This window comes from Durio zibethinus, chromosome 18 (assembly GCF_047325235.1).
Source record: "Durio zibethinus cultivar Kanyao isolate XHJ-2024 chromosome 18, ASM4732523v1, whole genome shotgun sequence".
Lineage (NCBI taxonomy): Eukaryota > Viridiplantae > Streptophyta > Magnoliopsida > Malvales > Malvaceae > Durio > Durio zibethinus.
The window spans coordinates 11,949,276-11,975,337 of NC_143179.1; the positions used below are offsets into that span (position 1 = coordinate 11,949,276).

General features: G+C 32.2%; 3 protein-coding genes and 2 pseudogenes across 4 annotated transcripts; 4 read left to right on the forward strand and 1 right to left on the reverse strand.

The window, feature by feature from the left end:
- Positions 1 to 294: 294 nt before the first annotated feature.
- LOC149513731 (translation factor GUF1 homolog, mitochondrial-like) lies at positions 295 to 2,364 on the forward strand. Its single transcript, XM_089748100.1, has 8 exons — positions 295 to 431; positions 567 to 621; positions 708 to 743; positions 862 to 923; positions 1,045 to 1,116; positions 1,473 to 1,586; positions 2,082 to 2,183; positions 2,301 to 2,364. Exons 1-8 carry the CDS (start codon positions 295 to 297, stop codon positions 2,362 to 2,364), a joined length of 642 nt encoding a protein of 213 aa, XP_089604226.1.
- Positions 2,365 to 4,005: 1,641 nt separating this feature from the next.
- LOC149513732 (auxin response factor 2-like) lies at positions 4,006 to 5,446 on the forward strand. Its single transcript, XM_089748101.1, has 4 exons — positions 4,006 to 4,051; positions 4,593 to 4,753; positions 5,055 to 5,123; positions 5,228 to 5,446. Exons 1-4 carry the CDS (start codon positions 4,006 to 4,008, stop codon positions 5,444 to 5,446), a joined length of 495 nt encoding a protein of 164 aa, XP_089604227.1.
- Positions 5,447 to 5,615: 169 nt separating this feature from the next.
- Positions 5,616 to 7,241, forward strand: LOC111300953 (auxin response factor 2B-like; annotated as a pseudogene). The gene is made up of 6 exons (XR_016330142.1): positions 5,616 to 5,713; positions 5,813 to 5,977; positions 6,055 to 6,132; positions 6,282 to 6,405; positions 6,505 to 6,667; positions 6,741 to 7,241. The product of XR_016330142.1 is annotated as an auxin response factor 2B-like (transcript).
- A 1,860-nt stretch (positions 7,242 to 9,101) lies between these two features.
- LOC149513733 (uncharacterized) lies at positions 9,102 to 9,677 on the forward strand (annotated as a pseudogene).
- An 8,582-nt stretch (positions 9,678 to 18,259) lies between these two features.
- Positions 18,260 to 21,638, reverse strand: LOC111300545 (WRKY transcription factor 72A-like). Its single transcript, XM_089746832.1, has 5 exons — positions 20,734 to 21,638; positions 20,413 to 20,494; positions 19,588 to 20,115; positions 19,347 to 19,460; positions 18,260 to 19,253 (listed from the first exon to the last, which is right to left on the reverse strand). Exons 1-5 carry the CDS (start codon positions 20,844 to 20,846, stop codon positions 18,402 to 18,404), a joined length of 1,689 nt encoding a protein of 562 aa, XP_089602958.1. The 5' UTR covers positions 20,847 to 21,638; the 3' UTR covers positions 18,260 to 18,401.
- Between the last annotated feature and the right edge of the window lie 4,424 nt (positions 21,639 to 26,062).

Genomic DNA, 26,062 nt, shown 5'->3' on the forward strand with positions numbered 1-26,062 from the left:
GTATTTTTTTTTAAATTACAATTGAAATTCATATTCAAAACTTTCAATTTTAAAACTGAATTTAATACCTTTTGGGTAAAATTCATTGGATAAAGAATTCTAAGTTGATAACCTTATAAATAAAATAAGATTATTATTTTGAATAAAAAAATTTATAAAAATTTAAAATTTTGTAAAACATTTTAAAATTTTGTAAAACATTTTTACTTTGAAATTATTACGTAAAAGATATTAATAAATACATAATAGGTTGAGGTAAAAAATTTCTTTTTTTGTAAAACATACATAAAAGATATGGTGTTTTCTGGTCTCTACCCTGCAGATGGATCTGATTTTGATGCACTTAACCGGGCTATAGAAAGACTAACATGCAATGATGCCAGCACCTCTATTAGTGAGGAGAGTAGCACAGCACTTGGACTGGGTTTTAGGTCTGCTGTGTTATATTTTATGACTTCATCTCTTAGTACCAAAAGTCGAGTAGTTTTCTTCTGCTATTGAATTATGGAGACTTTTGCATTTTTACAATGGAATAATTTGTAGTGTGTCGTGTACTCCTCCTGCAGGTGTGGGTTCTTAGGCTTACTTCGCATGGATGTTTTTCGTCAAAGACTCGAACAGGTGTTTTTTCTTCCATTTTGTCCATTTACCTAGATATTCTTTTTTGGTTTGCAAGTCATAACATTTTGTCTGTATTATGGATGTAGGAGTATAAAGCTCATGTTATTTCCACTGTTCCAGCTGTTCCATATATTTTTTGAGTATTCTGATGAAAGGTACATATTATGGTGGCCTTTGGTAATCTCGTTTTTTTGGATAAAGTGGCATTTAATGTGCTTTATATCCCCTGATCTTATGCAGCAAAGTAGAAGTTCAGAATCCTGCTGCATTGCCCTCAAATCCTTAGAAACGAGTTATAGCTTGTTGGGAACCTACAGTAATAGCAACTATTATTATTCCTAGTAAGCTCCCATACCCATTTGCTATCTATTTTCTGCAGCATGCAAAGGTTTTATTCTTTTATATCCTTTTGCTTACTTGTAGGTATGTGCGGCCTGTTATTACCCTTTGCTCTGAGCTGAGAGGCCAGCAGCTGGAGTACACATTCATCGACAGGTAATTTTTGCCATTATGATTTCTTGACCTCCACTTTCAGATTTGACAATGGGTAAATCTTGTGCGAAATAGTTTCTATTTATCTAGGTTTCATGTGGAAAAATCTGCTGGCTGGTTCTCATAGTTGAGTTAATGAATGAAATATTAAAATATATGATGCAGAATTTGGCTCCTTTAGTCGTAGTAGTAATTGTTATTTCCACCTTGATTATGAAACTTTCTTTTATCTTTGTTCTCCATCATCCATCAATTTAGCAAATCGAGTTCTGCGCATTTTTGTTCATATTTGTTCATTAGATTCAAAAACTGTAATTTGTATATCTGTAAAAGTACCATGTGAGAAACTGTTCCATAAGTCAACGGGCTTTTATGAAGTATTGGCTACCTTTGAGGGAAATTGTTGTTGACTTTTACTATGAGTTGAAGAGTATAATGTCTGGCTATGCCTTCTTTGACTATGAGGATTCAGAGTAAGCGCCTTTCCCTCCATCTCTCTCTCACAAGACACACACACACACATGTATGGGCATAGGGCCCAGCATTATTGTGGTTGGTGCATACAAAAGGCTGCAATATGCTATTTAATGTCCTGTAATAATGCTTCAGGGATCAAGTTTTCTAACATATAAACTGGTTTCAACTAGATAGATTTCCTGATTCCCTGGGATTGCTACCAATGCATAATGCCATTTGATCTGGCCTAAATTTTCAGTAAAATCCTAGGCGGAAGTAGTAGTCTTCTGGCATTTTATGTACTTACTCCTGATTGGATATTCAATGTTCTTTATTGATATCCCTATACTGATGTGGGAAGTAGTAGTCTTCTGGCATTTTATATACTTACTCCTGATTGGATATTCAATGTTCTTTATTGATATCCCTATGCTGATGTCATTTTTCTGTGACTCCACAAATAGGAGCTTCTTACTGCCTGTTATTGACACATTTATTGTTGTTGTTTACAGACACCAACAATCTGATTTGGTGAAACTGGATATCCTCCTAAACGGACGGTCAGTTGATGCCATGGCCACAATTGTTCACAATTTGAAGGCATCAATGTGTTGGTCGTGAACTGGTTGGCAAGCTTAAAAAATTCATTGACAGGTCTGTTGACTTCAAGTCTAAAATGAACTTCATAAGAATTAGATTAAAGTTTACTCATATGATCCAATTCTGACCAGGCAAATGTTTGAGATAATCATACAAGCTGCAATTGGATCAAAGGTTATTGCAAGAGAGACATAAGTAATGTGTCTTTCCTTTTTATATTTCCTTAAGGTTCCTAAAAGGTTAACTACAGTGTAAATTTCATTGCTCTAAGCCTTTCTGTGCTGGATTCAGAATCTCAGCAATGAGAAAGATTGTCCTTGCAGAGTGTTATGGCGGGGATGTTACTTGAAAGAGGAAGCTTCTAGAGAAACAAAAAGAAGGAAAAAAGCGAATGAAGCGTGTTGGTTCTGTTGATATATCTCAAGAAGCTTTTCATCAACTACTGAAGGTTTCATAGTGTAGCTATGTCAGCATGGATGTTGGTAAGTTCCAATGTACATAGTTACTCGTAAAATTCAACCCAAACCTTGTAGTGCTTGTATTCTCTTGTACCAATGGCAGCTAAGATCTTTTTGTCTGCAGTTTTCTGGGTGCCACTGCCATATTAAAGGAACTTGTCATACAAACCCATGAAAGGGATTTTTCCTTTCAACCCCATTTGTTGATACAGTGGCAGAGAGGGAATTTAAACTGTTTTAGGATGGTTGAAGCTACTACATAAGTTATGCCTCAGAGGCTCAGCCACTTAATAACTTCAGAGTGGGAATTTGTTGCATGCTTGTATAACTGAAGTAAGCCTCAAATTCCTCTTTTTCAGGATTTTAGCTATAAGGGCTTACAACAGCATACATTATTGTCAGGATACCTGGTAGCAGAAGCTGTTGGAAAATCTGAAGCAGTAAAGATGCATTGGCTCTATTATCCTGTATACCTTCCAATAAAATGCCCTAGTTTTTTGGATAAGGATCATATTCATATGCTTTAACCTTATTTGTAAAGCATTTTTCGTCCTTAAAGAGGATGTTTTGATGATATCTCCATTTGTTTTCTTTTGGTTGGAAAAGTTTCCATATTATTTGTTACAGAATCCTTTCATTTACTGAAATAGGTTTTGTGAATCTTAAACGTATGGTTTACTTGACCTGAGATTTTATGTGAAATTATTCCAAATTACCAAATCTATTGACATCAAAAGACACTTTTCCACACTTCCATAAGATACTGTAGGAGGAAAAGAGTTGACAACAGAGGCAGAGTAATAATTCTTAGTTTCATTATTTGAATTATCAATTTGATTAATAATTATAAGACAATTAAGCACTTTAGATAATTTTAAATACGATACAATTTTATGATATGAAAATTATACGAAAATGATATAATTTAAAATTTTAACAAAAATTATGTGAGTTTGACAAAATTAAAAAAATGTGTTTTGTATTTGATGTGTTGAAGAATTTTGTAATGATAATTTTCATATTTTATATGAAATGGACACCATCGGAATACAGAAACTGGCATAGAATTAAGGGAGTTGGCTCTAGCTTCTCTATATAATATTCCTCAAACCATATCATACTAAGTTTTCCTTGGTAAATATATCTTATCATCCTTTATATGGAAAACAAAAAGCAAAGTCAATCAACTTTGTTTACCCGCTAACCCATCAGAGTCGTCGAGAAATTAATCCCTGTCCTTGTTGAGGTAATAGCCCGCCATCGCTTTCTTGCTTTTAGAAGTCTTCCACTCACCAAAGAGCAAGAGTTCCATCTATCTCAGCTCTTTCCTGTAGGTAACAGCTTTCCTCAAACAGTACCATTTCAAAACAGCTTTACCATGGAGTTTCAAAATAGTCATTTCACTGATCTCACTGCTACCAGAGGTAAATATATCTTTTTTAAAAAAAGCCTTTTTCACTTCCACATAGTTCCTATTTGGTCAAACAAATAGCTAGCTTAAAACAAACCCCTAATTCCTTTCGTACAGCATTTATAAACAAAGGTTAAGATTTATTCATTTTTATTGATGATATCAATAAGGATAACATGACAATTATATCATAATCGTAATACAACATTGTATTCTGACGATTACGTTAACAATATGATAATCCTACAAATCAAAACTTGCCAAGTTTTCTTGGAAAAAATGTTATGATCGGATAAAGATTTCACTATATAAGTAGTCATTTTGTTTTTTCTGCAGGAAAAACAAAAACCAACATGCATATTGACCTTGATTGACATGATTACTTGCTTCTTCCACCATCCCTTACTTCAAGTCTTTGATTCACTAATCTAAATGCCATCAGAGGTAAACAAATTCAGTTCTTCGATTTCTTGTTAATGAAAACAATGGAATTTTGGTTTGGAATTTTTTTTACTTTGGATTTTATTTTGATTTCTTTTTTGTCTATGCATCAGACTCTGAAATAGCACTTTACGAAGCTCTATGGTATGCATGTGCTGGTGCTTTGGTGACAGTTCCTCGTGCAGGAGAACGAGTCTTTTACTTTCCTCAAGGAAACTTGGAACAGGTTTTCTTCAAGCTTATACTCGTCCAAGTTCCGTCTGTTCCTGGCTTTGTTTGTTCTAATTTCCATCGCTAGATTTTGGAGGAAACTAAAGCCCTGTTGTTTTTCTAACCTGTTAGATTTCAAGCGCCTTTGATCTTCTTGCTCCCACTATTATTTCCTTTCCTTTCTTGTTTCTGTTTTTATTTCTGGGTCTGTTTTTAGTTATTAGCTTTTTTTTTATAACTGCATCTAAGGTTGTCAGGATTTGAATTTTGATCAATGAACTAACACTCCAGCTCTCTAGCAATAGTCCACGTGGCTGTTGTTCTGTTTTTAGTTTCTTTATTATAGATCAATTTTGTTGGATCAGGTTGAGGCGTGTACTAATCAGGTAATAGACCTGCCAAGGAGCGATCTTCCATCCAAGATCCTTGGCCGTGTGTGAAAGTCTTGTCTTATTCTGTTTGTTGTCTTACATTAAAGGAGTTGATGATATAGAGTTGAGATTCTAACAGTTTATTGTCCTCAATCTAATCATTTCAGCAAGATGAGAATGATGCAGAGATGGAGCCTCCCCTTCCTCCACAGCCCGAGTTCCTTGTACATTCCTTTTGTAAAACCCTGACTCACTCGGATAAAAGCCTCCATGGCGGATTTGCTGTGCCCAAGCGATATGCAGTTCAATGTTTCCCACCTTTGGTTCGTGTTAATCTTCTTGGGATGCAATCCCTTTTGGTTTCCTCCACAGAAATTTGGTCTTGAGTTTGTTGTTTGGCAAGACATGTCAATCCAACATCCTTCCCAGGAGTTTGGTTGCCAGGGATTTGCATGGAAACCAGTGGCGTTTCAGCCATATCTACAGGGGTAATACTTGATAGCTGAATATGGTAATGAACTTTACCTTCATATTTTTTTAACATTATGTCTGGGGATGACAGGTCAACCACGAAAGCACTTGCTTACAAGTGGTTGGAAGGATTTTGTCAACTCAAAGAGGCTTGCTGCTGGGGATGCATTTATATTTCTAAGGTCTGCCTTTGTCCTCAAACTTATAATGGAGTTTGATGTTTTTGATTGAATTCTGTTTCCAGGTGGGCACTAATACAATGTTTTGATATGTAATTCTAGAGCTGAGAATGGAGAATTATGTGTTGGAGTACAACGTGAAATGAAGCCACAGGGCAATGTTCCATCATCCTTGATTTCAATTCCTGGCATGCATCTTGGAGTCCTTGCTAGTGAAAGGGAGGCCTTAGCGAGAAGAACCATGTTCACCATATCTTACAAACCTAGGTTTGGTGGTGCTTTCTTTTCTCCAAGTCTTGTATTTCTAATCCTTGTCTCTAAATATTATTCTATTTTTTTTCAAGAACAAGCCCTGCAGAGTTCATCATTCCATTTGATCGGTACATGAAGTCAGTGAAGAACAACTACTCGATAGAGATAAGGTACCAAATTAAAGTTGGCTGGAAAGGACATCCAGATTAGAGGTATCTATGGCTTGTTTACTATTTCAGGATGATGATAATTTTATTACTACATCAAAACTGTAAAATATTGTCGATTCCTCTATGTTCTCCTCTTCATATTTTTACAGAAAACACCAGCATCAGGATTTTGATTCTCTTTTCTTCGGTTATTGTGAGTTTAGTGGTCCTATAGCTGGAATTGAAGAAGCTCATCCTGTAAAATGGCCAGGTTCCTTATGGAGATGCCTCAAGGTAGAATGTTCATTTATATTTTTTGAAATGCTAAAGCAAATAAGGATGTTTTTTAGAGTTATAAGGAACATTGAAACAATCTTCTGATATTCCTTTTAGGTGAGATGGGGTGAAACTTATACAATAAATCGTCCGCAAAGAGTTTCACCCTGGAAAACAGAACTTGCTCTGACTTACCCTATACTGAATCCTCCTCCAATGCCCTGCCTTCAATCAAATATAATGCCTTTATCTGCTGATTCCTCTGTGCCTACCAGGGAAGGTAAGTCGGTTGTATTCATCTTTATACAACAATTTTCAAGAAAGGTATATTGAAAGTCAAGTTTATGATTTAGGTTCATCAGGAGTAACTTTCCAGCCTTCACCGGGAATTGGCTTTTCAAGGGTCTTGCAAGGTGAAGAATTTTCAACATCTGGTGGCAACTTTGCATGGATTAATGAGTCTGCAACTGTCGAAAATTCAGTCATTCAACTACCCTTTATACATGATAAGAAGATTGATATAGTTTCTGCTTGAAGGAGTATTGAACCAACACACACTCAATTTCTCTTAAATTCTGGGCCAACTGCCGATTCCACCATTGTCCACTCTTTGTTGATGGGACTTTAGTAACAGCTAATCCAATGGGAAAGCAAGTGCTAGATCAAGAAGAAAAGCATAGCTTGCTTGCGAGCCCTCGGTCTCTCATGCCTCCAGGTCTCTCCCCGCCCAATTGGCAGATGCATTTGGTAGAAATCTGAAAACTTTTGCTACTTGTTATTTTCTACTATCAGTTGCAACTATGACATTTTTTAAGTCAACATTAGCATGTGTAACATAGAAGGAACATGAAACGTTCTGGTTCAATAAAGATTGGAATTATGGTTGTAGGGTGCAGATCCACATCTAATTTACGAGATATTTTTTTATTTAATTTAAAATTTTCACGATTTTATTTTATAAAAATCATTTTAACGATACGAGTTCAAGCTTCTACTGATATACCGTACAATGCATTCTCATAATATCTAGGGTTGAAGCTATACATAGTGTCAAGGACTAGCGTCCAGGAATAGAAAGGGAAGGAAATTTTAGTTTATAATTATACTAATATTATATTATACTCCATTAATGAAATGAAATATTACAAAACAAATTAAAATGAAAGTTATGTCTAACAGTATAAGCTTCTTACATGAATTTTCTGTCTTTAATCATTTGGGGAAATTGGTAAAATTTAATTAGATTTTAAAGGACATGGAAGGATAATAAGTTCTTTCCCTTTGTTTCCCTTTAATTTTATTTTATACTCATTGCCTCACGAGCTTAAATCCATCCTCGACAAACCAAAATCTAAGCTGAAGGTAAACCAGTTTTAGTGGCTCTAATTATATATTAACTATTCTATTGTACAACAAAATACTCAATCAAACGTTGTTATTTACCGTACATTTTCTTTAAATAGAAACCATATCTGGAAATCCATCCCACATCCATTTCATTTTCATATTCCAAATCTAACATTAAATAAAAATGTTAATAAAATTCTAGTTTTTTTCCTTTATTCTTAAATATTTTTTGACAAAAAATTTATATTTCTATGAAAAACAAAAAAAGTTATACATATTAATTCTATAAATTTATATCTTTAAAATAAAGTGAAAATTGTATCTTTTAGTAAAAGAAAAAAAACCATTTGGATAAGAAAAGAGAAATATAAAGAGAAAGAATTTTTAATAGATATTATCTTTGCAGATATTTATAATTTACAACAATTATATATTTTTAAAACTTTTTAAATATAGAAGTTTATTACTTTATAATTTCAAAAATAAAAATATTATTAGCTCACAAAAAATGAAGCAAGGAATATTCTACTAATTAAATTTAAGATTTATTCTGGATGTATCAACTACATTATGTAGACATCAACTGCTAATGTGTGATGAAGAATAAAATGTGCGTAAAAAGTGGTGAAATTAAAAATGCCATATCTGATCAAAATTTTAGGAAGTTAGTTGTATGTTAGTAGTTTTTGTTTATGGCTTGCAAATAGGAAGATCGTGACTTATAACTAGCAATCATTCTAGTTTTTAGTTAAAATCCTTTTGTATTTAAGGAAGTTGCATTGAATGAAGAAGTTGAACAACATTTTAGTTGCATTCATAAGCAAAAGCTTGCTTATATTCTGCAATTTCAAGCATAATATTCATAAGAATTATGAACCTATAATCAGCAAAAGAGATATGAGAGTATCTCAAGATGGAATACCAAGGCAATGAAAGGACAAAGAACATGCAGGTGCTAAATTTGATCAGACAATTCGAGATGTAAGGAATGAAAGAGTCAGAATCCATTAAAGAGTATTCTGACAAGTTACCCAATATTGTGAACAATGTGAGACAGTTTGGTAAGGATTTTTCTAATGAGAGAATTATGCAAAAAATTTTTGTTACATTACTTGAGAAATATGAAGCTAAAATCTCTTTTTTAAAAGAGTTAAAAGATCTGTCAAGCATTTTCTTGGCAAAGTTGGTGAATGCATTGCAGGCACAAAAAGTAAAAAAAGATGATGAGAGAAAAGAATTCTACAGAGGGTGTTTTTCAAGCAAAAGAACAATATTCAGAAAGAGGCAAAGAAAAGAAAAACAATAAGAGGCAAAACAACAATAAGCCTAGCAATAATGTAGGCAACAACAAAAGTAAGGATTGAACTTATCCACCTTGTCCACACTGTAAAAAGACCAATCATCTGTAGAAGAAATGCTGGTGGAGGCCAGATATTCAATGTAGAAAATATGGTCAGATTAGGCACATGAAAAAAATTTGCAAGTCACATAAGCATAGAAAGGAAACAAACGTTGCCGTTAAACAATATCAGAAAGAGCAGTTGTTTATTGCAACATGCTTTGCAACGAACAATAGTTCTAATAACTATTGGCTTATTGATAGTGGTTGTACAAACCATATGATAAATGATCAGGAGCTTTTTAAGGAACTTGATAAAACTAACATTTTTAAATTCAAGATTGAAAATGGTGAATACATCGCAATCAAGGGCAAAGGAACAATGGTTATAGAAAGCCTAACAGGTTTGAAATACATTACTAATGTTTTATATATGCCTGACATTGATCAAAACCTACTTAGTGTTGGATAACTACTTGAAAAGGGTTTCAAAATATTATTCAAAGACAAATGGTGTAAGATCAAAGATGCAAAACGCATAGATATATTTAAGATAAAAATGAGAGAAAAAAGCTTTGCTCTGAATCTAATGGAAGAGGAGTAGATAGCATTTCTATGTAACATAAGCAATACAGATTTATGACACAGGAGGCTTGGGCATTTCTATCATGTTAGACTCTTTTATATGTAAAAACACAATCTAGTGAAATGAGTGCCATTATCGAAAGAGAAGATGATAGATTGTGTGGCTTGTCAGTATGATAAACAATTCAAAGTTTCTTTTCTCAAACTGCATAGAAAGTAACACACAAGCTTTAACTGGTTCACACAGATGTTAGAGGACCTCAAAATACACCATATTTAAATAGCAGTAAGTACTATATTGTATTTATTAATAATTATACCAAATTCTGTTGGATTTATTTTTTTAAATTCAAATATGAGATTATTGGTGTATTTTGAAAATTTAAAGTATGGGTGAAAAATCAAAGTGATTGTAAAATATAAGTAATAAGGTTAGATAGTGGGAAGGAATACACTTTTGATAGGTTTAACAAATTTTATGAATAAGCTAGTGTTGAGAACCAATTTACAGCACCTTGTACTTTACAGCAGAATGGAGTCAGTGAAAGGAAAAACAAAACTATAATGGAGATGACAATGTGTATGCTATATGAAAAAGAGTTACCAAAGAAATTGTATGCAGAAGTTGCAAACATAACAGTCTTTGTACTAAACAAACTACTAACCAAAATTCTATAGAAAATAACTCTATTTAAAGCATGGTTTGGTTATAAACCAGACTTACAGCATCTAAAAACTTTTGGTTTCATATGTTTTTTATATGTGCCATAGGTAAAAAGAGACAAACTAGATAAAAAGGCAAAACTATGAGTCTTTATTGGATATAGTAGGTCATTCAAGGCTTACAAAAATTTTCAATCCCAAAATGAAAAATTCTTGTGAGCAAAGATGTTAAGTTTATGAAGGATAGACAATGGAATTGGAAAAAGTCAGAAAAAAAGCAGCATTCAAATTTTTAGCAAAATCCTAAGGATGACATAGGTGAAACACCAGTCAGAAGTACAAAACCATTGTCTGATATTTATGAAAGGTGCAACGTTGCTATTTTTGAGCCTACAAAGTTTAAAGAGGCTGAAAAAGATGACAAGTGGATTGAAGCAATGAAGGAAGAGCTTAGAATGATTAAAAAAAATGACATTTAGAAGTTGGTGGATAGACCTCAAGATAAAAAAACCTATAGGTGCCAAATGGGTTTATAGAACCAAACTTAATGCAGATGATTCTATAAATAAATATAAAATCAGATTAGTTGTGAAAGGGTATGCTCAAGTGTTTGGAGTAAATTTCTCTAGAACTTTTACTTTAGTAGCATAACTTGATACAATCAGAATGCTACTTGCCTTGGCAATAGAAAAGGGATGGAAGGTTTACCAGTTGGATGTAAAATTTACATTTTTAAATGGTTATTTGTAAGAAGAGATCTTTGCGGAGTAGCCATAAGGTTTCCAAGTCAAGGGACAAGAGAAAAAGGTTTACTTATTAAAGAAGGCCTTGTATGGCCTTAAATAGGCTTCTAGGGCCTAGTGTAGCAAGATTGATAAACACCTACTAGGTCTTGATTTTATTAAAAGCCTAAGTAAAGCTACGTTGTATGTAAAAAAAACTAATGCTAATCTAATCATAGTTTTTATTTACATTGAAGACATGCTTGTGACAGAAAGTAATGAAAAGCTAATAAATGAGTTTTAGGCTAAAATGCTCAAAGTATTTGCGATGATAGATTTTAGTTTAATGTCTTATTTTTTAGGAATGAAGGTTAAGCAAAATCAAGATGGAGTATTCATATTCCAAAAGAAATATATAGAGGAAATACTTAAGAAATTTCGTATGAAGGACTACAAATGCATAAATACCCCAATGAATCAGAAGGAAAAATTTAGCAAGGATGATGAATCACACAAAATTAATGAAAGTCAATACAAAAGTTTGATTGGTTGTTTGATGTATCTTACAGCCACTAAATAAGATATTATGTTTACAGTTAGCCTACTCTCACGATTCATGCATTATGCTAGTGAGGTACACTTTCAAGTTGTTAAAATGATTGTTAGATATATTAAAGCCATAGTAAATTATGGTATCAAATATTTTGACTGTCAAGATTTAAACTCCATTATTATTCTAATAATGATTGGGCAGGTTCAATTGATGACATGAAAAGCACAACAAGTTTTTATTTTAGCTTTAGATCAGGAATGTTCCCATGGTACTCAAAGAAGTAAGAAGTGATAGCTTAAAGCACAGTTAGGGATGAGTATGTTGCAGCCATTGTAGTTGTGAATCAAGCACTTTGGCTTAGAAGATACTTGTAGACTTACACATGGAAGAGAAAGAGCCAACACAGATTCATATAGATAACTAAGCTATAATTTTAATATCAAATAATCTTATTTTTCATGGCAGAACTAAATACTTTAAGATCAAGTTATAGTTCTTAAGAGAAATACAAAAAAAAAGGTGAATTCATGATGCTGAAAATTAAAGGTTGAGATGTTGAAGAGTAACTACAAATAAAAAAGGCTCACAAAAAAGATAACTTACAATAATTCAAATAATGATAAAATATGATTATTAGATTAGAAAAGATAAAAGTTCATCACCAAGATTAGATACTAAGAGATACAGAAACACTTCCCTAAGATTTTAATTAATGATACAAAATAATAAAAATTTATCACTCTAAAAAATTTACCTAAGAGATACAAAACTTGAAGAACAATTTAAAAGATTACTTAAGGATAAAGGAAATTCTATTCTGCCTTCAACCAAAGAATAATAGAAAATAAATAGGCTAGAAATATCCCTCCCAGCATGAAAACTTTTAGATTGAATTGCTAGAATAATACACAAAATAAAGGGATTTGCATGTAAACTCATTAGTCATGCAAATTATATAATAATGAATCTAACCATAATCATATTCATCTTTATACTCTTTTTTTCTAGTTAATGTGAACACAATCTTCTTATTTCAACCTATCTTATTTTTGTATTTATTTAATGAATTTGGACCAAAGATAGGCCCATTTTATTTTTGGATAAATCCTCTTTAGTCTCAGCTCAAGTTATAAGTTATGTTGACATTCTAGTGTCAATCTTTTCTGGTTGGAAAAGATTTGTTCTCAAATCTGAATTAGTCTTCTCACCATGGTAGGGTGACAAATCAACAATATTGAAAATGAAAGATACTCTATAAATGTTGGGAAGCTTTATCTTGTAAGCATTCTCCATAATGTTTTGGAGAATTCTAAATGAGCCATCCTCCCTAGTTTGTAATTTGCCAAACTTTCTTGAAGAAAATCTCTTTTTTCGTAAGTTAAAACACACCAAATCACCTTATTTGAACTTCACATTTTTTTATACTTGTTTGTTGGCTTTTTATATTTCTCATTTTGCTACAAAATCATAGCTCTCACTTGTTCATGCAATCATTAATACCCTTAGCCATTTTTTCTACATCTTCACTAAATTATTTATTAGTAAGAAAATGAACTAAATCTAAAGGGTTAATTAGATTATTACCATACACCATCATAAAAGGGCTGCAACCAGTGATTTAGTTTGGTGAACGATTGTAGGCAAACTCTAATGGAGGTAAAACAAGATCTCACTGCTTGATTTTTTTCCTATATAACTTCTTAGAAGGTTGCCTAAGTTGCGATCAGTTACCTTCGTTTGACCATTTTTTAAGGAAGATGAGAATAACTATACTTGAGATTGGTGCCAAGCTTCTTTCAAATGGTGCACCAAAAATGACTAAAAAACTTAAAATCTCAATCAAACACCATAAATCTAAGAATTCCATGTAACCTCATAATTTTCCTAAAATACAAATAAAAAAACATGAGAAAATCTGTAGTTTTGGTACAAGGAATGAAGTGGGCTATTTTGGAAAAACAATCCACAACCATCATGATGAAGTCTTTGTTCCTTTAAGTTTTAGGTAATTTAACTACAAAGTCCAAACTAACATCCTCTTAAGAAGCGTTAGGTACGGGTAGTGGAGTATACAATCCAATATTTTAATCATAACTCTTGGTAATGTGCCACACTCTATATCGTTCAAAGTGTTTCATCACATCTCTCTCTATTTTCAATCAATAAAACCTATCCTACAAAATAGCAAGTGTCTTGTTCCTTCTAAAGTATCTACCTAATGCACCATCATGAGTCTCATTGATTAAGGCTTGTCTCAAGGAACATGAAGGATGTAAAAGCTGTTAGCTTTGAAGAGATATCCATCATGCAACAAAAACTAGTTGTGTGATCTTTGCTTGCATTCTTCCCAAATTCGATCAAAGTAAGGATCTATCTCATAGAGTCCTTTGATCACATCAAATCCAATAACTTCAACAACCATAGTCCCCAATAAGGAGTGCTTTTAACTTAAAGCATTTGCCATCACATTTTAAGTTTTTGATTTATGTTTGATAGTGAAATTGTAGGCTTAAAGAAATTTCACCCAAGCTACATACCTTTGATTGAGCTTATGCTGGCTATTGATAAACTTCAAGGTCTCATAATCTGAATATAAGACAAATGGCTTAGAAAAGAGATACTGATTCTAATGGAATAAAGCTTTATATATGGCATAAAACTCTTTATCATAGGTTGAATACTTTTTCTTGGCTTATTAAACTTCTCACTGAAAAATACTCTAAGCTTTTTTTCTTGACTTAAGACAGCATCTATTCTAGAATTGGATGCATCATATTCCACCTTAAATACTTGATCAAAGTTTGGTAGGAACAAGATGAAAGCTTCAGTAATCCTAGTCTTGATGAGCGCAAAGCTGTGTTAAGCTTTTTTTATCTATTTAAAACTTTCATTCTTCAAACATTTGGTGATGAGAGCCACAATAAAGCTAAAACTCCTAATAAAGTGGCTATAAAAAGATGCAAGGCCATAGAAGCTTCGGATATCATACAGAGATGCTGGTGTTAGTTAATTTTAAATTACCTTAAACTTTATAGGATCCATCTTTATTCCTTCTTTTGACATCACAAATCCTAGAAACATAAGGTTGAAAGTAAAGAAACTGCACTTTTTAAGGTTAGCATAAAGTTTTTGTTCCCTTAATATACAAAACAGTTGATAAAAATGATTTAAGTGTTGGTTATCGTATTTGCTATACACCAAAATATCATCAAAATATACTATTACATATCTGTTAATACAATGTTTAAAGATATAATTCATAAATCTCATAAAAGTACTAAGAGCATTGGATAAAACAAAAGGCATTCCATCCATTTATAGAGACCATCCCTTATCTTGAAGGTTATTTTTCATTCATCTTTAGGCCTAATTTTGATTTGATGATAATCACTACGTAGATCTATCTTAAAAAAAATAATTACTCCGTATAGTTGGTCCAATAAGTCATCTAAGCATGGAATAAAAAAGTAATAATCAACTGTGATTTTATTAACTGCACTACTATCCATACACATGCGCCATGATCCATGATCCATCTTTTTTAAGCACCAAAAGGGCTGGGATTACACAAGGGCTCATGCTTTCACGTACCATTCCTTTTCTTACCAATTCATCAACTTGGCGTTGCAACTTCGCATGCTCTTTAAAACTCATCCTATAGGCTACCTTGTTGGGTTAAACAGCTCATAGGATAAGGTCTATGTACTGTTGAATATCTCTCATTGGTGGTAGATTAGTTAGTAACTCTTTTTGAATAATATATTAAAATTTTTTCAATAATGGTTGTATCATTGTAAGAGGCTCTTAGCTATCTTTGTTCTCTTCAATCAACATCAATGCATATATAGTACCACCTATCTTAATTTTTTTTTTTATAATTGACCTTGGTAAACAAGCTGCTTCTTTTCCCTTTGGTTGGTTTTGATATCACCATGGGCTTGATAAGGCCTAGGATGATTTTGCATTCATCATTCATAAATATATAAATGTTGTGGTAACCATCATAAATAACCCTACTATCATAATACCAAGGTCTTGCAAGTAGTAAATGGCAAGCATCCATCGAAGATACATCATATCACACTTCATCTTTTTATTATTTTCTTATAAAAAAATAAAACTAAACACCTTTTGCTAACCTTGATTTCATTCTCTTTCTGTAGCCAAGATAACTTACATGGTTAAGGGTGATCCACTATCTTGAGGTCTAATTTTTGCATCATAAAGGTAGAAACTACATTTTTAAAACTTCTACTATCAATTACAACATCATATTCCTTCTCATAGGTAGTACACCAAGTGTGAAACACATTTTTATACAACCAATCTTTTTTCTTAGTAGGTGTAGTACTCAAGCAGCATTGTATGACTAAAGATGCTCTATAATTGCCATATATTACCTTTTTCTCCTCTTTAAAATTTTGATTCTCTTCAGCCAATTCCTCTTCATTTTCTTCTAAGTATTTTTTTTACTAAAGCCGCAATCGTTCTGTTTGGGTATTTTTAGGTAATGTGTCCAAGCTTTTCACATTTAAAACAACTTCTAGTTTGTAAACTAGATTGAAACTTGCTTGTTGAGGTTTCATCTTTCTTTTAGAACTGCTTTGGAATAGGCTTAGAAGGAACAACAATCATGAATGGGCCACTTTTATTGATATAGCCTTCTCAAGACTCAAATATCAAATTGCTATCATGGGCCTCCTTTTGTTGTCAAGTCACCATAAAGGCAAGCTTGCATACATCATTAAAAGTCCAATAAGGTTGCAGTTGCATCACATTAGCTATCTCAATCTTCAATCCTTCAAAATACCAGGCAATAGTCTGCTATTCCTATTTTACCAATTCACATTTTAGCATGAGATGGTCAAACTTAGTCGTATATTCCTCCATTGAGAGATCTCTTTGCTTCAAGTTATAGAGCATAAGAAATATAACTTATCGAAAGTTGTCTAAAAGATACTTTCTCTTCAACTCTCTTTTCATTTTACCTTAAGTTGTAATTTTTCTCTTACCTTCTCTTTCTTTTTGCTTTTTTAGATTTTTCCACCAAAAAAGATGTATGCTTTCTAAGTTTAATGGCCACTAGCTTCACCTTGCAATGTTCTAGGGCATCATAGTATTCAAATATGCATTCCACCGTGTGTAACCAATTTAAGACTTCTTCAGGTTGTATTTTCCTTTCGAACTCAAGAATCTCTATCTTCAGATTAAATATGCTAGGTTGAAGTTAGTTTCTACGTAAATAGTCTTTGACTTACTGTGGGTACGGTGGGGTGCTATCATCAAAATCATTATTATTTTTATGGTATGAATTGGCCTCTCCTTTATCTTCTTCGTTCTTCTTTTTTTTCCTCATTATATCATTTCTCTCTTTTTGTATATGTAGCTATTGTTGTAGTTGAAGGATCTATTGCTGCATCTCTTCTATGAGGGCATCTCTTAAGTCAATATTGGTAGTTACTGTAACGTTGGTGTTAGTTTCAACCTCTTCTGTTGGTGCTTGACGATGATGACCTACAATAGCTCTGATACAAATTTGATGTTGAAAATTGATGGTTGAGATGTTAAAGAGTAACTATAAATAGAAAAGGCTCACAAAGAAAACAACTCACAATAATTTGATAATGGTAGAATATGATTATTGGATTAAAAGGGATAAAAGTTCATCACCAAGACTAGATACTAAAGAATACAAAAACACCACCCTAAGAATTCTAATCAAGGATACTGAACAATAGAAGTTCACCATTTTAGAAAATTCACCTAAAAGATACAAAACTTGAAAATTAATCTAAAAGATTGCTTAAGGATAAAGAAAACTCTATTTTGCTTTCTTTCAAAGAATAATGGAAAATAAATAGGCTAGGAACATCCCTTCCAACATCGAAACTTTCAAATTGAATTGTTAGAATCATGCCTAAAATTAAGGGACTAGCATGTGAACCCATTTACTCTTGCAGATTACATAATAATGAATCTAATCATAATCTCATCCATCTTAATCTCTTCTTTTTCAATTAGTGTAAACATAATCTTCCTACTTTAACCCACCTTATATATGCATTTATTTAGTGGATTTGGACCAAAGATAGGCCCATCTTATTTTTGGATAAGTCATTCTTAGTCTCAACCTAAGTTATAAGTTGTGTTGACACTCCGATGCCAACTTAGTTTACTTTAGTGCAGAATTGAGGATCAAATTGCAGATGTGTTAACCAAAGCCCTATCCAAAACTAGATTTGAAGCTTTAAGAAGTAAACTAGGTCTTTGCAGCTATTGAGGCGAGGATGAGTGTTTTAAGAATGCCTTATCAGCTACATTATGCAGACATGAGCTACTAATGTGTGATAAAGAGTGAGATGTGCATAAAAAGCGGTGAAATTGAATATGCCATGTCTGACCAAAATTTTAGGAAGTTAGTTGTGTTAGTGGTCTATGGAAGTTAGTTGTGTGTTAGTGATTTTTGTTTATGGCTTGCAAATAGGAAGATCATGCATTGTTACTAGCAATCATTCTAGTTTTTGGTTAAAATCCTTTTGTATTAAAGGAAGTTATATCGAATAAAGAAGTTTAACAACATTTCAATTTCATATTCTCGTTATTCATTCGTATGAGTTTATTTTTGTTCTTTGTCTCTGTAAAACCAACATCAACAACTTCTCCTTTCAAATAAACTATGTATATAAACCTCAAAAACAAGAAATGAAAAGATTTAACACTTAAGAATATTCATAATTGATTCTTGTTGGCAAAACACTACGTATTGTATAACAATCTCAAAGGACCAAATCTTTTTTTCCATAAATTAATTCCTGCGTTCTTTATCATCAGAAGCCGGTGTTGAGGCACTGTTGAAAATTGGAAAAGTCAATGAGGACTGAAGTGAACTCCCTGTTTGAGCACTTAAAGATGTCAATCCTTGAAAGTAGCTTGGTGCAGATGATGATTCCTTCCCATTCTGTGTCAATAAATTTTGAGAAATGGCCTGCATCAAACTCTGACCAAAACTTTCAACTGTTCGATCGGTTTGGTCTCCAGGTTTTGCACTGCTACCAACCATTGATGAAATGGCATCAGCTATTACTGATAGGAAACTTGCGTCTGATGTGATTGCCTTGGTTAAGGTTTCTGTCAATGACTTTTGAGAAGCTAGACATTGCTGATTTCCAAGGTTTAGGTTCCCAGAGTGAGTTTGGTTATAGGGTGTTGCACCGTAAGCAGGGTAGCCGTTGCCCCAAACTGTAGGTAAAATGTTGGATTCTGATGAAGAAAAGTTGAGATTTGTTGAAGGAAATCTTGCTGTTGTAGGGAAGTTTGTAGAGAACCCGTTGAAATAATTAGATGAACAGGAAGGAGAGGCGGTGAGGTCTAGCGTAATTGTTGGGAACAAAGGTGAGGTAAAGTTTGATAAGTAGAACCGTCCTGCTCTTGAATTATCATGGAGGCTGAAGCTTAATCCATTGAGTTCAGTTGTAAGAGTACTTGTGGCTGTGGAACTGAGGCCTGGCCGCTGAGATATTGAAGAGCCAGACAATAGCATGGACGCAGCTGCTGAGGTGGTGGAAGCCATGGCTGTAGCTGAAACTGGAAGTGGGTGGTTGTGGTTCCCTTCATAAGTTGTGATTAAAACGGACATATCCTCAGAACACCTTTGCACCTATCACCAAGTTTCAGAGGGAAAAAATTGTGATCAGTTGTTCCCACAGAAAAAATCTAGAGAATTTCCAAAAGGCCCCAACAAAAAATCTACCTGTTTTCTCACTGGACATCCTGGTGCAACTGTGCAACGATAGTAAGCTCTCGGGCATGGATTTGCTTTTGATATTTTCTGTCCATATTTCCTCCAATGGCATCCATCACTCATCTGCAAAGAAAGAAATTAATACTTAAGCTTTTCTTGTTCTACACTGAATTGTCCAAATGATCAAAATTCAAAAAAAAAATCTTCGACAACCAAGACTGGAAAGACTCTTTTAAGGTTCAATACTAACCGTTGGTGCATCACATCTAGCTCTCACAGAAACCCTAGCTCTTTTCACGTGGCTTTGTTGTGTAACCTGATCCTCATCCCCATTTCTTGTTGTCTTTTCAGTCTTGCTTGGTGGCCATGTTTCTCCTGCATCATCTTCCTTTGGTTCTTCTGAACTGTTTTCAGGGCTAGGATTTGACACAATCTCTGTAGACAATTGAAATTTAGAGTCTAATCCAAGAGTTAGACCGGCCTTGATCTCTGGGACATTTTTAGTTTTGCTAGAGCTGGTTGTTTTCTCAACTTTTTTGGAATCAGTTGAACTTCTTCCAAGGGAAAGAGAAACAAGTTCAGGTTCTGGAGCTTCACCATTATGAGAAGGAGCTGATGAGTCTGTAGGTTTCTTGGCAACTCCTTGTTGAAGGATTTCAAAGAAGCGTAATTGAAGAGACTTGTAATCCTGCTGGATCTGCTCTAACATCATCTTTAATCTCTCATTTTCTTCCTTCACCTCACCCATCTCAGCCTTTGCGGATTCAAGTTCATCCACCTGGTCAACATAGTTATATATTTGCATTAATTGGACACCAGATTCTTTGATTTCAGTATCACATCCATCTTATAGAAATTAACCGAACTTCTCGACATAATATCAATTGACTCCAACTACCCCACACTTTTATTATCAACTTTTATTGATCCAAACACCAAATTGTGCAAATTAGTATTAAAAAAGAGAGTGGTGATCAACAACTATATGCATGATGTATCCGAAACTGTAAAGATGAGGCGTACCAAAAAAATTTTAATTTAAGAACTAATGAAGAACCACGTCTAGTTTATCTACCTCTTTGTTATCTTCCAAGTCCTCATGGTTGAGTGATGATGAGTTCAGATCACTACTTTTGAGAAGTTTTCTTCCAATATAAGTGATCTAAAACACAAAGAAGGACAATCCATTAACAAATACCATAGCCACTTTCAGGGATCAAAAGGCCGTTCAGGCATAATTTTGTTACTTGATATTGCCCCAATGATCTCTTGAGATATTGCATCCATTACTATCTATGTTTGTAGGATAATTTGACACCCAATAGATCGAATAATCCTAAGAAATGTTAATTTTGTGAAGAGTTTAGAACAAATCACCAGTGCAATAAGGGTCAATACCTTCCTAACTTCTGGAGTGTAAACTTCTTGATGGCCAACAGATTGAGCAATATTCTTTTCTTGTTTGACAGCAGCATCTGCGCTGGGGATTTTCGTCAACAAAACCTCCATTTTTGTAGGAGAAAATTTATTTTCCCTTTAACCCTCCTTAACCCCACTATATATTTTTCACATGAAAATCTTCCCCTCCTTATAATACAACCAAAACACAACTTGGGTTTAAACAAAATTCAAATATCCTAGTGGTCACCTATCAACCCTTACACAGGCAAGCACGAAATGTCAACACCCCAACTACACTTCCAAGAATATTTTATTCTCTTTTTAAATTCAAAAAGATAAAAATAAAAAAAAGTATACTGTTTGAGAAGAAATCAACATCAATGTTTCACAGTTTAGGCAAAGAGAAATGATTTTATAATGGAGAGAGAGAGCTAAAATTGCGCCCAATTCACCAATATCTTATATATAATGGAAATCTCAGAAGCTTCAGTTTAGACCTTAGACTAAGATAGAGACGATGTCAGATGGGGTTAAGAGTCAAAGTTTTCTCTTTTGGTAGCCATGTATTTTGGCCGATGAGGGTTCAGTTTCAACGGGTGCTGGCCTTACTATGGCCTTTGTTTTCATTGTAAGTTTCTAGTCAATACGCTTGTCTAACACGGAGTGAGACTCTGCTGCATGCGTCATTTGACCTTTTTGCTTTTTTTTTTTTTTAATCAAACTATATACTATATTATATAGCTAGCTGTACAGATATTATATGGCCACTTGATCAAGTTTTAATTGTTATAGTTGGCTATTGAATTAACTTGCAGCACACCTTATCATTTTAAAAAAAAATTCACAGTCTAAAGATATGAGAATGAGTTTTATATATATTATGATTTAAACTTTATATTTATTGAATTTCACCTTAAAGATGTAAGGTGATAATGATTCAGATTAGATTAGATTTATTTTTAATAATGTACAATATTATAAATTTTTAAAATTTAATTTAAATCCAAATTGATTATCTCTTAAAATCGATCCGATTCAAATTGAATTTTATTAATTTAGTTCAATTCGATTCATCGGTTTTTAAAATTTAAAAATTTTAATTTATTATTTTAATAAAATTTTTAATATATTTAAATAAATTTATATATTAAATTATTATTTTATTTTATAAAAATTTAAAATATATATAAAAACTAATAAAAATATATAATTTAATTTAGTTCGATTTTTTTTAATTTTTTACGTCTCGATTTGAAATCTGATTTGAACTTAACATACATATATTTAATATTTAAATTTGATTCAAATTGAATAAAAAAACATAATTGAATCGAATATTATAATTTTAAATTAATTTTAAATTTTTTTAATTTTTTTCTCACCCCTATAATGATGTTATAATTTTCGGTATTCTTAGGTGTAATTTCTTGGTCCTATAATAATATTTGTCTTAACGCGGAGTGAACAGAAAAACAAGATAAAACTTGTGAAGCACTTTACAGTCTGAATAGCACTAGTGGAGTTACATATATGCAAGTTCAAGAACTTTTATTATCAAAGTTGACAAACGAACTAATCCATTGAATCAATCTATTATCGGTCATCTTCTTATCCTTCATAATAAGTTTATTCCTGATTCTACACAACAAAACAAAATAGATAAAAACAACTTCATTAATTTGATTTCGAGATTTAAAATTCTGAATTTGAGAATTTGATTTCGAGATTTTGGAGTATGTATCAAATATTTTAAGATGTATTTAATTTTAATTTGATCTATTAATAAAATATTAAAATTTTAATTTTAATGATCAGTATTCAAATTTTAATATTCTCAAATAAAAAAATATTTCAAAATGTTGAATAACTCTCAAATTTTGAGAAATTAAGAGTATATTATGCATTGTTGACATAAGATGATAGGAACATGTAAAAGCTGGCACAAGTTCAAAGAACTTGTTTTGGAATCTTTATTGTAAATCGCTTAAAACGTTTGAAAAAACATTGGTGATTATGGTACATAGTTTTTCATAAATCAGAAAATGTCTCTACATTTCACAATATTAAATTCTTCAAAAGTACACCAAAAAAATTGTTTTTTTTTTCATTGGTCAACATTATCCAAAGTACACTATCTTGGTTTTGGGGGGAAGGAAAACCCTATCTTGGTTGATTTTTTTTCTTACAATTTGATAGTTTCAACTCTTAAAGCAACACAAAATAAGTATACATCTGGGGATATGAATTTCTATTCTTTTGGTTCATGAAAGTTTAAGGTGAATAAAGACTTCTTCAATTCAAGGTAAGCAAATTGCAGGTATTGGAGAAGATTTGTATTGGTTTTCAGATTGTTCATAAGAGAGATTGTTTATAGCGAGATTTAAATCTAAATCTTACAAATGAAATATTCAAATCTTACTAATTCAACCAAATCTTGTTGATAGAGATCTAAATTTTTGTCAATTGCTATAATTATATTTCCTTTCTTTTTTTTAAATGAGATTGTAGTTTGAAATAGGAAAAAAATTGCGAGTGTTCGGATTTAAATTTTAAATTTATTGACTATTATATCTTAATGAATTAATTGAGTTAAGCTTATGAATTCATTTTCTTTTGAATTTAATAAATTAATATATATTCAATTAAAATCCTAACTTTTTTTCAAAATTAAAATCATCTAACATTAAGTTAGTATAATAATTATAAAAAATAATTATAATAAGACTATGGTTTAGATTATTAAATTCATCACCACGTCAATGTGTTTCTTAATCTATAAGTTTTTATAATATAGTTGAACACATCTCAAATAATTAATAGTATTATTTTAATAAACATGATTTCTTAAGGTTTTATTTTAAAGTGTTGGCAATCTCAGTTGCTTAAATAACCTTTATCACCCTTTATCAGATAAAATATTTGGGTCCTTTTCAAGTAACTTTAAGTTGCCCTTAGGGGTTGCCACATCTATAATATATACAAAATTATTGTCACCAATATTATTATTTTTTAGCCAATTAATTAAGTTGATTATTTCATGGACCTTGACCTTTGGTTAGGAAATTATATTAGTTTAAATACTTAATTAAAATAACCCGTGATTTATCGGTAGAATACTGGACTTTTAATTTTAATTATTAGAGTTCAAATCTTGATAATTTCAAGTAAAAAAATACAATTAAAATGATAATTGTTTATCTATAATTAGAAGATTAATAAATGAATAATTAATTTGGAGTAGGTTTTCAATTATAGAATTTTCCTAGTCTGTCATCGATGAGTTGCTAATTTCTTTCTTCCCAATTTTTTTGCCATGAAGCAACCTTATCTAAATCTTATAGTCAATGGTTACACATTGAACCAATACAAATAGCAGCCTCTTGCCTTTGAGAGACAAGGTTGTAAATGAAAGGTCAACGCGTTTTAGCACTTCTTTGCATTGAAATCAAAGAAATGATTGAACTAAATTTTAAAATTTAAATCATATACAAATTTCTTCTTCCGAGATTCTTGTAAAAACAAGCTAAAGCATTTCAAACTATCAATGGTATTGGAATCGGCTAGAGGATTGAGAATTTTAGGTTTGAACCCTTATTGTAATCCAAAAGAGAAAAGAAGTTCAAATTATTTTAGTTTCTTTACTTTTATGGCCTGGGAAAAGAGGAAGAAGGATGGTAATCCTCATTCAACTTAAGAAAATATTTAATTGGTCTTATACATTAATCTTCAACAGTTGAAGTTTGAACCAATAGTTTACACATTGAATTGAATACAAGTATGAGATTTAGATTAGACGTATATTTATGCACTAATCTGACCAATGGAAGTTGAATTCCCATTTTTTAAAAAAAAAACTAATAAAAAAAATAGAAATAACACAACAGATTGAAATTAGAACTGATTAGATTTTACACTATAGTTTTCTCTCTCTTGAACAACTGAATGAAAACAAGGGAAAGAAAACTCTAGAAGTCAATATGTTTTGGCCAATTGACAATCCCAACATCTTTTCACACCACAAAAAATGTTTGTCATTTTTCAGGCGTAGTTGTAAAAAGTTTACGATAAGTCTCCAGGGTGGTTAGCCGAGCAGAATGTCAAGCAGAAGTTGCACAACAAAATTAAGTTAAAAATTAAAACCTAAGAAAGTTATGGTTGCAGTCAAATTGAGGAATGGGTTTCAATCCTTGAATCATGATGAAGGCCTAGGTAAAGGGGCTCCAGTGACAAAGGAATGGAACAATGAGAGGGTTTGTGAAGGGGACGTGAAAGGAAAGGAACCTCAGGAGCTGCACCCCTGACTAGCAAATGTTAGATATGTTTCATTTTTCCCATCCTTTGGAGCATCAAATGATTGTGTTCATTCCCTTGTAAGAGGTTTTAAAGAGGATTTACATTGGATTTATAAATAAAATGATTACTGATAATGAGATTCAAACTTAAATCTTACAAGTGAAATATTCAAATCTTACTAACTCAACTAATTTTAAAAGTATGCTACTCATTTTAAAAAGACAAAAAGTAATAATATGGTGGCAGTAGTGTCTCAATATTTCAGACTTTTTTCTCTCAATTCATGCTTCTACTACTTCTCAAAGATTTCCTAATAGGACTCAAGAATGAGAGAAGTCCTTGAACCAACGGCCCAAATATATGGGCCAAAACAGTAATGTTTCATGAACCAAGAAATGTAAATTAATTCTAATTTGAACCTCCATTGAGCCACAAAGTTAAAGGTTACAATTCAACTGTATTGGATTCGGCTTCAACAAAGTAGTACAAAAGAGTTCTGCCATGTCTAGCATCTGTTACAATGTAGCCCGAATACTGGTTAAAAGAAACATTTTTGTGTTGTCCTGGCAATGATGTTATCAGTTCAAACATACATTTCAATGTTTATACATTAAATATAAGACAATATCCACAAATTATCCACAGTTCAAACATTAAATTTCGATGTTTATAGAGAAAAAAAAGTGAGACAATGTTTATATGAAGAACCATTAAACATCTGTACAAAATCAAACACTTTATATATTGCAATTGATTTAAATCTAGAAATAATCAAAATCTTAACAATTTATTAGTCTTCAACAAAATTAACGTTTGACACTGATTGATTAAACATTTTATTCTGGAACTATCAAAATTTACTAAACATTAAACTTGCCGGTTGTTATTATACAAAAGGGTAGCAATCATGATGCCCACAGTCATAACTTCTCTCCAACTGCATGTTGGAACAATATCAGCAACAGCTACTTTAATAGATAAGCATCGACCAAAAGAAAAAAGTTTAATAGATAAGCATGCTTAGATACAAC